We start from the raw sequence: 11759 nt of genomic DNA on the forward strand, positions 1-11759 counted from the left end.
AGGCCCACGCAACTTAGGGGAGGAGACTACCCTTCTGATTGGACCTCACGACGCCCCACTATCAACGCATCCTGGAACCGGAGGTCCGATAAAAGGAACAGAGCAAAGGCCCGCGACACTCGTTTTTGATCTCGAAAATCACTTTGTCGACCCATCAACATTATTAGAAATACAGTAAAGTTTTCCGACCAAGTTACGTTTATAACATTTTATATCCATTTTCCCTTCCCAGATAAAGCCGCGTTCGGGAGTTTAGTACCTTAGTACTTTGAGGCGTTTGAACTCATGCCGCGAAATTGATAGATTAACCGGTTGTGCCATCTGCAGACAAGTATCGTAATTTCGGGTCCCTAATACGTACATAACAGTGTCTTTGACATGTAGGGTATAGGACGAATATGTTTACAATCCTCTGCGACGAAGGCCTCGGAGGCGAGCATCGCTGTCCTTTTCTACATTCGGCGCGAATTAAAGAGTAGTGTCCTTGAACGATAAACGACATCGAGACCAATTTTGCTGAGATATATCGAGAAATCACTATAGTTGTACAGTAGCGTAGTTGTAGTAACACTGTAGTTGTAGTCAACACTGTAGTAACACTGTAATAACTTGTAGTAACACTGTAGTAACTTGAAGTAACACTGTAGTCATCGCATACGTCTTGAAAAAAATGTAATTTCGTTTTTTTTTTCCTATTATTGTACACAGTGTTCAAAATTCGTTCATATATGTAAATCTAATAAAGATCGTACAAAATTGTGCCACATAAACTGCCAATATAAACATGTCTCATACAAAAAATAAAATCATGGTCCGTTTAACAAATTCGAGTAAATTAGAAATTCGAAATTATTTTCTAAAGGACGGGTTGCTATTTGTGTTCGGTCGTATGCTATATGTATATTGCAAAGTATTACTTCTATTACGTTAGATCGGCATGAAGAAATGTTTTCCCTGCCCTGTTTTTATAATTTACAATTGCTGGTCTTGAATCGTGCGGCAACTATAGTTGCATTGAAACTGTACAAACACTTGTAGTTATTTAAACATCACTTTCCTTCCTCGAAAGTTGGTTTCCTCTCGGCTACATCGAACATTATTGGCAATTTATGCTTGTATGTTTTTAATCAGAACAACATTGTTAATACGAATGAGTTGTAGAGCTCATCCCGATCAAAATGAGTCCAAACACGACATCATTTGGACTGTCTTTAATGAGATAGTAATTTTTATCGTAACATTAGGTATCAGTGAAACTTGGTCGATTACACTCGAATTTGACCACATTTTCATCAGAAAAATTCCCTCCATTCGCTCGTCACAATTTTATGAGGATATATTGATAAATCTAAAAGTTTAAACTTTCATTCGTGCGCGATTCTCCATCCGCTTACATTGTATGTCGTTTGTCGTCGCTGGGTCTTTGAATCTCGGCGCTCGGTAAAAGTAATTCGAAGATTTATTAGAAGCCTTCGAATAGAAAATACAGATAAAAGATGACAAAATTATTGGAAGTTCGAATAAATCCACTTCGAATAAAAAAAATTATCTTTTTTCGTCGAATAAAATTATTTATTCGATACTCGTCGAATAAAGATACTTTTTTTATTCGAACCTCCGAATAAGGAAATAAAAATTTTGTTATCTTTTATTCGTTATTCGAAATTTTTATTTAGATAAATATTTTGCCCAACTCTGGTCGGAGAATGTAACATTTGATAATCGATATGGGCCCGTGATGATTCACCTTCTCACTGATGAGAATTTCCTTAGTGGTCTTCTGCACCGACGAAATACCCTCTGTATTATCAGAGACGAAATGAGAGTGCTCACGCTCGGGGTTTTAGTGTCCCCACTTTTCTGCGTCATCTTTTTAGCCTGTATTAGAACCTGCATCATCTTTGAGGCTAAATCAGAGCCTACATAGAAGAGCCTCATAAAAGTAGCATCCACTCTGGCATTATTAGGAATTCGCTGCTAATGATGCAGGCAAATGATGCAGGTTCTGGTCCAGGCTAAAAAGATGATGCAGGTTCTGGTCCTGGCTAAAAATTAGACTAGAGGACAGCACTATACCGGGGACACTAAAATCCCGGGCGTGAGCACTCTCATTTCCTCTCTGATATTATTTTTAATTCGAGTATGAATGATTCTTGCCGTTTTTGCCATAAGATACAATGCAAATCCCGGCAAGATTATTTTATGCACGATAGTAGCGCTGTTTGCGGCTAATCCTGGAAGCTCCTTTCAGGGGTCCGTACCGATGTTGTTTCCATTTGTTGCCACTAGAGGGAGGCACAGTCTACTGCAGAAAACAATGTTATCGACAGTCACACGGTCTGGAATACCGACGTCGCAAAAATTAGTGTGTTTCTAGCGCCCTCTACCCAAATTACAGGCGATGCCTGCATCCGTAGCTTCGTGCTGTGTGTAACTACATACACAGAAGAAACCCATATATGTGTATGTATACGAAACTTACAAGGGTAAATTGGGGCTAAACTAACGCTTCGATATCGCAATGAGTAGATCAGAAGTGGTTAATTGTGTTTCCTAAAAGTCTAATCTAGGATTGTGCGGTCTCCAAAATGCCTATTTTTACGTTATCGTGGAGTATTTTGCAGCATACTGCCTGACGTCACACTTGTTTCGGATGCCTCGTGATAGGCAGTATGCTGTCGAATATTACAAACTACGATCACGTAAAAATAGACATTTTGGAGACCGTACAGTCCTAGATTGGATTTTGAAGAAATAAAATTGACCACTCCCGAATTGCTCATTACGATATTGAAGCGTCCGTTGCAGTTTGTAGTTTGCGTATTTTGCGGAGTTTGTGGTGTCTACTTTGATTGAATTACGACGTACTAATTAGTTTTTTTATTTATTATATATTGTTTTCAAATGTAACTTAAAATATGGGTTACTAAATTAGCATTTTATATGTAATCAAAATTTATGAAGCTGCTGAAACAGTATTTAAAGTATTATGTTGATAGTTTTCAGTGTTCTTAGATTATAATATACATTTTGGCTTGACTTTTCGTCATCGTAGAACCCAGGAAGAGAAAGTAACATGGACACTTGAGGGTGTCAAAAATTAGCTCTCCCTTGATACTGTCCCGTTGAAGACGAAAGACTGTCCTGCGACCTTAGTGCAGAACACGGGCATTCTATAAAATCTAAAATCTAAAACATTGTCGCTTCGGTTGTCATTACTTGAAGTAACAATCTTTATTCTCAAAGGTTTAGACATTTAAATACTTCAAAAGATAGTCACTTTGTCGCTAAGAAGTGTTAGTCTCTCGGATATGTATAATAAAGTGTATTAATGGTTAAATAGTTGAAAAAGACAACGAGAAAAAGTCAAATTTGTTTGCAACATTTCCGTTCGTGTATGCATAAGTATTCTTCAATATCGCAACATAAAAAACTATGAGGCCTTTGATAAGCTGTCGTGCACATATATTTAAATATACATACGTCACCCATCATTCAATATTATTTAATAAAAGTCCAATAAAAATTGATGTATATAATAAAAAATTTATATTTGTATATCAATTGTACACATGATAATGAAAAAATTGGCATCCCTTCGATACTTAATTGCTATTGTCGATTATTAATTAATATATTAGAGTCACATTTTGCATTGAAGTCTTCACTTGCAAAAAAATATATTCGTAATCATTATCGATATTTACGTGTAGTAAAACATTGTAAACGTCTTATTTAAGTAATGTATAATTTACTTAAATACCCATACGTACTTCATAGTGATTAAAACGCGTTCTAATCAATATGAATATTATCAAATATCATCAAATCATAAAACACTCTTATATCTTATGAAATATAGTTGACACTTATTAGTTTGTATGTATAATAATTCAAATCTAAATGTCATATATATTCTACAAAAAGAGATTAATTTTTTGAGATCTAATTAAGTTCCATCTGAAAATTGACATGATCATTATAGTGTTCTTCTTGCTTTTCCAAACGTTTATCGATCAATAATTACAAAGAATATTAACATTTACTTTACGCAAGATATTTTATTTTCAAATAGTTTCATTATATTTCTGTTCGGAATGTTTTCCATCTCTATCACAATTTCAAACGTGAAATGAATTTTTCTTTATATTTTACCATTTAAAATCTTTCTCAATTGCTCCTTTACTACCAGATATTACAAGTATATCAATACGCTATAATATGATTGTACACTGATGATATTTAAAATATGTTAGTAACATTTAATTCCGTATTTTAACTTTCTACGAGATATCATTTTGCAGAGAGTGTCTACATTTCGTGATACACAGGAAATCGTTAATAAATGCAGATTAAGTCTTTGAACGTTGTATTCAGTAGAAAATAAAACATCTTGCTCGAATCGCTCTCCAAAGGTGATGCTGTCTATAGATTTTACTTTTATTAAATTACTTACACATGAGCGTTCAAACGCTTTCCGTAGGACTCTGAAACTCTGAGAGTGCATGTATCGGATTCTGCACTTTTTTCTGCGAACCCTTACGTACTTTGGCTCTAACTTCTTCTGGTCTCTCAGGTCGTACCAGCGGTTTCTTCTCCGGTGCTTTCATTTTCCACACAACGATCGGTGACTAAACGAACAGAAAAACAATCAATACTTAGCGGAAAATGCAAACGATCGATGACCAGCATAGCTACATAAATACTCACATACTGTGTAATCCAATTGTTAGTTAGTAAACAGGTTTGAATATTAATGTTACTTGTATGCGAAAATATACCATGTATATTAATACAATGTTACTGATTGCAATATCTTTAGTGGACGAGCCAAAGAGTACTTAAGATTTACATTTTGATCACCAAAATTTGCGTTAGACTCTTTTGTCCGCCCATTACAGATATATCAACGATACTCACAGTTACTGTAGATTGTCGAGGATACTTTGTTGACGCAACATACGAAGCCTTAACAGTAAGAACCACCGCGTTCATCAAGTTCTTTGCCGCCTGGATGAGAGAAGTCGCGCTATCCAGCCCGGAAACGATCAATTCCCCGCTAATATTTTGTACATCCGCTTTAACTTTACTAGTTATATTCATTTGATGACAATACAATGCTATACGCTGCAAATACGCCAGGAGGTCCTTCTTGGTAGAACTCTCCGGGCATTGATCCGCAATTTGCCTAGTTAATTTATCTAATTTCGTTCCGGCTTCGGAAATCTTTTTAGCCGCGTTGATCACGTCCATAGTAGTCTTCAGAGGTCCACGACCTCTAGTAAAGTCTGTCATCTCCATCATGATCATGCACATGTGCTTCGCCAGAACGATGATATCGTTTCCAGCATCGTCCCATTTGGCAACTTCTTTATCGAACTTCAACTTCTCGCTCTTAAAGAACTCCACCTGTTGCAAGATTTTCTGCTTATCTTCCTCTGGCATCTTGCGCATGGCTTCGCGTGCAGTTGTTATGCCACTGATTTCTGGATACTCGTCGACGCCGTGCTCACCGGTTTGAGCGCTCGATTTGCTACGGGTTTCTAATGTATAGTGTTCGTCGAGCTCGACGTCCTCGGGATCTAAATCTTCGTCCGCCTGAAAAAAAATTATATCAGACCGACGCGACGAACGAGTCTCTGTTTAAAACTTAAAGCTAGGGTTACACGGGCGAGTGAAACTGCTGAACAGCTGCCTACCCTCCGATTTCAATGACTTTAGAAATTAAATAGAATGCAGACTTTATGCATTGATAGAAAAATTGAAGAAATAATATACAAAACTGAAAAGAGATTAGAAGAATTTGAGGACATTGTTCCATTACTATCGACTTTTTAATATGTTCGAAATGCGAAGGCGTATGGTCCAATATTAAATAATTTATCATCTTTTTAAGACCGTCCAAATATGATTGCCAGTATAGCTGTTCTGCAGCAGGATTTCACTCGCAGGCGTGTTAGTCCGAGCCTCGGTCTGAAACTTGAGGTGTTCTTACTCTATTCATCAATACAGCGCGTCTAATTTCACGGACTCCGTCGTAAACTAATCTTGAAGCGTCTATAAAGTCATTCTCATCCACCTCTTTAGCAGGATTACTACCCAAAGCATCTACCGCGACTTCTACTCGCTGCGCGAATTTCGGCATTACTTGTTCCCTCAGAACTTTCACAGCTTCTAAAACCCGTTTGGTATAGATACAGGGCTCGTAGTTATCCATCTCAGCCTGGACAACGTTACAGACCCTGGCCGATCGGCCGCGGATCGCGCCCGCAGTTCTATCTAAGGTGTCAGCATCGCCTTCTTGCAATGCCAGCACGCATTTGTTCACGTCCTCTAGGATATGATTCTCGGACACGGCCAAGAAATCGTCGATGGTGGTAATATCATCGACCGCTTCCGTTAATACTCTCACTTGATTCTCCCACGCCTGCCGGAATACTTCCATGTTGTCCAGAGCTACTTTTGACCTGTTACGAGCCGCCAATACCCTGGCCGCGTTAATTACTTGAGGGCACAAGTTACCAATTTGTGCTGCGGCATAGCGAACCATCTTTACGCCGTCCTCATTACCGGACATACTGCACACTAGATTGGCGACCTGATTGCATGAATGAAAAATTAATCAATTACATCAGAAGTTGATTATGCAGGTTCACATAATGTGTAATATTTAGAAATGCGCAAGAATATCGATTGCCGAACAAAACGTTTACCTCTACTAATTTATTCGCATGTTCTGTGAAGACAAGCGCGTATTCCTCGACTTCTTTGTCACGACCGTTCCTCGCAGCTTCGATCAGAACCAGCAAGGGCACGCTTGTTTCCAAAAAGCTGTCCGATACGTGGTCTACTACGGCCTTTCTTAATTGTCTACGAAGATCCCGTGTTTTCCTGCACATATGATCAATTGCCCTCTCCAAACCTTCGGATTGTTCCTTGACGCCCATCTGTTAAATTATAGTTGAATTATAATGAACGATGCACAGAGATTAGCGTAATGCGGGCATCCAAATAAAATCTATGCTATTGTTTTACTAGTAAATTATTAGAATGAACATATGGAAATATTTTAATTAATATGATTATCAGAGATTACATTATTTAGTATGTTTAATCGAAAGTAGTTCTCAATTCGTTTAATATCAAATCATTAAGAAAAAAAGCTATGTACACAAGCAAATCTAAAAAAGAATGCGTGAAATCATATAGTTGATGCAAACTCTCACACAATAAAATAATATCGTTATGTTAGAAAATAAGTAAATATATTTGGAATTTATGATCGACTTGAAATCAGTTCAAACTACATGTTTACTTCGATTGCAATGGCTAGCTACAGTCTGTCTAAATTCAATAAGTCTCAAGTTACATCTGCAATATGCACTATGTATCTACTCTATTATACTTCTTCATTTCTATCAACTGGAAGTATGTTATGTTTACAGTTGTGCAAACAAGAGGTCATTTATAAAATTTATAGACACTCCACTGTTAAGAACGATCAAATTAGTGCTTGTTGTAAGACATTGCAGGAGAGCAGGAGCATTATTGTATGTGAGAGCTAGTAGTGTTCAGCAATTAATGTATTTTACTTGATTTATAGATTGTACGCAAAGAGAGTGCCAGAACACAAAGTTTTTATATTTACCCGTTTCCCACCCCGAGCGAGCTGTAACTGTGGTCATCAAAATAAAAAACAAATGAGTAGAATGAACATATTAAAATACAAGTTTGTAAATACAACTGCGAAATGTAGACTATACAAGAATGTATCTTACGAATGACAAATCAAGACAAATCAAGAGAAATCATAGAGAAATTAAAATAAACGACCAGTCTGTTTTACGTGTGGATAGCTTGTACACGTATGGTCAGTAGAGCTGCGCCAGAACCCGAAAACGTGGGATCCGGTAATGAAGAAATTATTCAGGATCGGGATGGGTTCTCAAAAATTTCGGAATTCTCAAATATTTGAGTAGCAGTTCCAATCCTAAATAAAATTCTCGACCGAATTAATTATCCCAAATAATGTCTTCATTACCAGTCCCGATATTTTCGGGTTCTCGCACACCTCTAACAATCATTTTATTTTCGTATGAGTTATTAAAAGAATTCCCGGAATACTTACATTATTCATATATTCACTGAGCAAATCTTGCAAGGCTTGCCTAACCGCATTGCATTCGGCAACGATGCGTTCTCTACGTTCGTCTCTGGTACACGAGGAGTCTGCCATCAGTGCAGCACCGCTGATAATGCTCTCCAGTCTTTCCTCGAGACTAGGTCTTGTGCGTACTTCGTTGTACGCTAGCGGAGACATGACCATTCTCTCGTCAAAGTCATCTAACGCGGCAGCCAGTTCGCCGGGTCCTTCGTAAGGATGTTGACTATCAAGAGGAGTCTTGCCTTGTGCAACATCGTTGATGGTATTCACGGCTTCGCATACTTGTTTCAGAACGTAATCGCGATTCGCTTTCGCCGCGGCTAGCTCGGGATGTCGAACGTAAACTTTGGAGGCAGTAAGAAGCATAGTGGAGTGTTTCTTAAGCACAGCTCTGGCTGCAGCCAAGTCATCTCTCAACTGAGGATCTTTCAGCTCTTGCTGACGCTTAGCTGCTTGGTTCATTAGCTCCGATGCGTTTCTTCCGAATTGTTTGATGTTCTCTAACAATTCTCCTTGTGAAGACGCGTTCTTCAGCTTCTGTAAATCGTCCTCCACCACGTGCAAGGACTTCAGTAACAAATGCACGTCCACCATATCCGCTAGAATAAGTAAACGGGTCACTGCGGATAAAAGATTCCTCGCAGCACGGACCATGTTGCCTCTCTTCAACGAGGAGCAAGGATCTTCGGAGAATTCCCTGTTCAGATTTATAACAATATGAATATATATTTAAAAATGTGTACATGCTATAAGATTGAAAAGAAAAAATGAAAATGATACCTAGCAGCAATGCTCATTGCTGCACCAGTCTTCTTGACTTCTTCGACAGCACTTAACATCTCGGCAGTAATATCTGGATTCTCATAAGCGATTTGTTCACCTTTCTCGATAAAATTACTAGTCGCCTTCTCCACAGTTCCTACGAGAGCACTAGCTCTCTTTGACTTTCCTTTCTTCTTCTTGCTGGGGCCCTTTGTGTTCACAAGCGTGGTAACTTGTAGAACCAAGGGCTCTAACGTCTTCTCTACAGACATTGTACGAATTTCCAAATTCTTGGGATCCCATTTTAATGTGATTGGGCCAAAATGATCTGACATCTTTGTTGCTTTATCAACTCTGAAAACGCAATGAATTTACAGAATATGTAGATGCTTTCAACAGTTGTGAAATTACCTGTGCCTTTAAATGTAATACAGATAATTAAATTTATTTTTTCGATGCCTTTTTTATATACATTATTTCGTTAATAGTTGTTTGCCAAGACATAGAATACAGATTAGAATTTCGTAACTAGACGGGGGATTTATTCATTTATAGTGAATATTCTGATATAATAAAAAATGCAATGGGGCTGGACAAGACTCTTATCTAGTTCCAACTGTGATAAAAGCCTCGGTGCGGCGAGCTCGTTTCTGTTCGATTGGTTTCCGCGCTTGCATAAACAGCCGCAGTCCGCTAATAACATTACGATCATTTATTCTTTATGGAATTAAAAGTATTTATCGTTCGCTCGCGAAACTCACTAAAAAGGTGTGATCCCAAGATCGTCCGCAGTGCATGCGTTCAGGGAACATAAAATTTCGGGGAATGCTCCGTTGAGTTTCTTGAGTTTTGACTTTGACACTTGCATACGGGGAAACTTATCGGCAGAAGGAAACAACAGATTCTTACCTTCATAAGACCACGGCTTCGAACCTATAGATTCGCGACGAAAACCCAAGTGCAGCTATCTCTAGAATGCTTTCCCACGGAATCAGTCACATTGAAAAGCAAACACTTTAGCGTGTACACAATCCCGTATCATTTCGATGTATCATCCGTTTGTCATCGACACTTGATTCATGACGTCATGATTTCCGCCACAGTTGAAAAGTTAACGATAGCCAAGCGAAACCGGTCTACGCCCGAAACTCGGAGCACGAATGTTAGAGTGATGCTCGCTGAACGATTCCAGCACGGTGTACACCAGTGGTGGGCACGGTAGGGGCCCCTGAGCTGCCTGCTTCCCCCACCAACGTCTCTCTCGTGCAGCGCGCATCTTCGCTGCGCAGCGGTGCCTCGTGCCTTCCAGTGCCTTCGTCTCTCCTCTCGTACGTCCCGCCGTGGATGTGGCTGTCCTACATATCTGTGTGTAATCGAATTTTTTGAATTTCTATCACCCGATTTCATCAAATTTCTTCAACTTTGTTACACTGATAATAATGTTTTTGCAACATTGACATTAATAGGGATAAATTCGTTCCTTTATCTCCGGAATAAAAATCATTGTGTATGCGACATAAGGATTTGACTCTATAAATTCTATTCTCTATGCATTACAATTTCGAAGATGGATGCTTTTGATTCAAATAAGAATGTTTTGTTTACAATGTCTGGTCGGATGAATACGGCCAGTAACCTTAATGTGACTAAAGTATTTTCAAAAATCTGTTCTCTTTTACGTGAATGAGATTACTTCGAGCTATTGTCGTTCTATCACTTTCTTTTACTTTGCGAAATTAGTCAATTCTTCGACATGATTTCGATCTTTCTTTAAAACCTTCATGGTTCTATTTCCTAGTTAACAAATTTTATCGAGTCAATATTGTTTGAGATGACGACAGGATTCTATTGATTTTTCCATGTACTCTTATGTACCCATGTACCTAAGGCCTAAGCAGGCCTAAGTGCCTCTATGACAAAGAACCACCCTCTACCCTTAATTTGAGTCACAGACTACATAGTGTTGCATGCATAGTCTGTATGTTCTATTTGGGTAGAGGGCGCTAGAAAACCACTGATTTTTTGCTATGTCGGTATTTCAGCACAGACGAGGTATAGGCACAGAGGAAATGAGAGTGCTCACTAGGGCTGTGCGAGTACTCGAAAATGCAAGCCGAGCTTAGCTCGGCTCGATTGTGCGAGTCGAGTCGAGTACCCGCACGAAGCGAGCGGCTCGCATGAAGAGATCGACTCGAAATAAATTCAGGCGTAAAATGACATGATGCGAGTTACAGCGGGAAGATCAACACATCGATATTATCAAGCATTTTAGTATATTGAGAATGCTAAATGTTTGGGATGTTTTATTATAATAATTCTAGTTATAACTAGATGTGATCTGTAAAGAACGTTATTTTATATATTCTGAAGCCGCGACCTTCGGGTCACCGATTGTGTTGAAACTTCGCACACTTATAGATCTCGTTCTCGTGTTCACGAATATATACCATTATAGGGGCAGATACTCAATGGTTTTCGAGATATTGAAAATTAAAGTTTCATTATTTCCTATGTAACGCCGTATTTTTTTAGGCTACAAGAGTCGTTGTGCCGCGACGGTAGCGTGTCAAGTTTTTAGCCGGACAACCAGTGTTCAAATCTTGCCGACTAATGCGTTTTTTTTTAAATTTTATTATGTTTTATCATTGTACGTTTATATTATGAATTTCAATCGATTAAACTTCATGCACAAAAGTGCATTTTGAAATATAAATAACATGACGAGAACTCGGCTCGCATATGCGAGCTTGGCTGCAGGCCTACTCTAGAGCCCCCCGACCTTGGGACAGAAAAATACATTGGGTGATTGGTCTCTACTCCCACACCTCGTCTG

General features: G+C 38.6%; 1 protein-coding gene across 2 annotated transcripts; it reads right to left on the reverse strand.

Annotated features, from left to right (window-relative positions):
* Positions 1-3526: 3526 nt before the first annotated feature.
* Positions 3527-10140, reverse strand: LOC143358448 (catenin alpha-like). 2 transcript variants are annotated; one of them, XM_076795614.1, is made up of 8 exons: positions 9836-10140; positions 8945-9280; positions 8129-8861; positions 7649-7675; positions 6714-6947; positions 5996-6598; positions 4921-5598; positions 3527-4631 (listed from the first exon to the last, which is right to left on the reverse strand). In XM_076795614.1, exons 2-8 carry the CDS (start codon positions 9259-9261, stop codon positions 4467-4469), a joined length of 2757 nt encoding a protein of 918 aa, XP_076651729.1. In that variant the 5' UTR covers positions 9262-9280; positions 9836-10140; the 3' UTR covers positions 3527-4466. The 2 variants fall into 2 exon arrangements, with proteins under 2 accessions (XP_076651729.1, XP_076651730.1); XM_076795615.1 differs by lacking the exon at positions 7649-7675 and having other exon boundaries at positions 9836-10135.
* Positions 10141-11759: the final 1619 nt, after the last annotated feature.

The sequence above is a fragment of the Halictus rubicundus genome, chromosome 10 (genome assembly GCF_050948215.1).
Source record: "Halictus rubicundus isolate RS-2024b chromosome 10, iyHalRubi1_principal, whole genome shotgun sequence".
Taxonomy (NCBI): domain Eukaryota; kingdom Metazoa; phylum Arthropoda; class Insecta; order Hymenoptera; family Halictidae; genus Halictus; species Halictus rubicundus.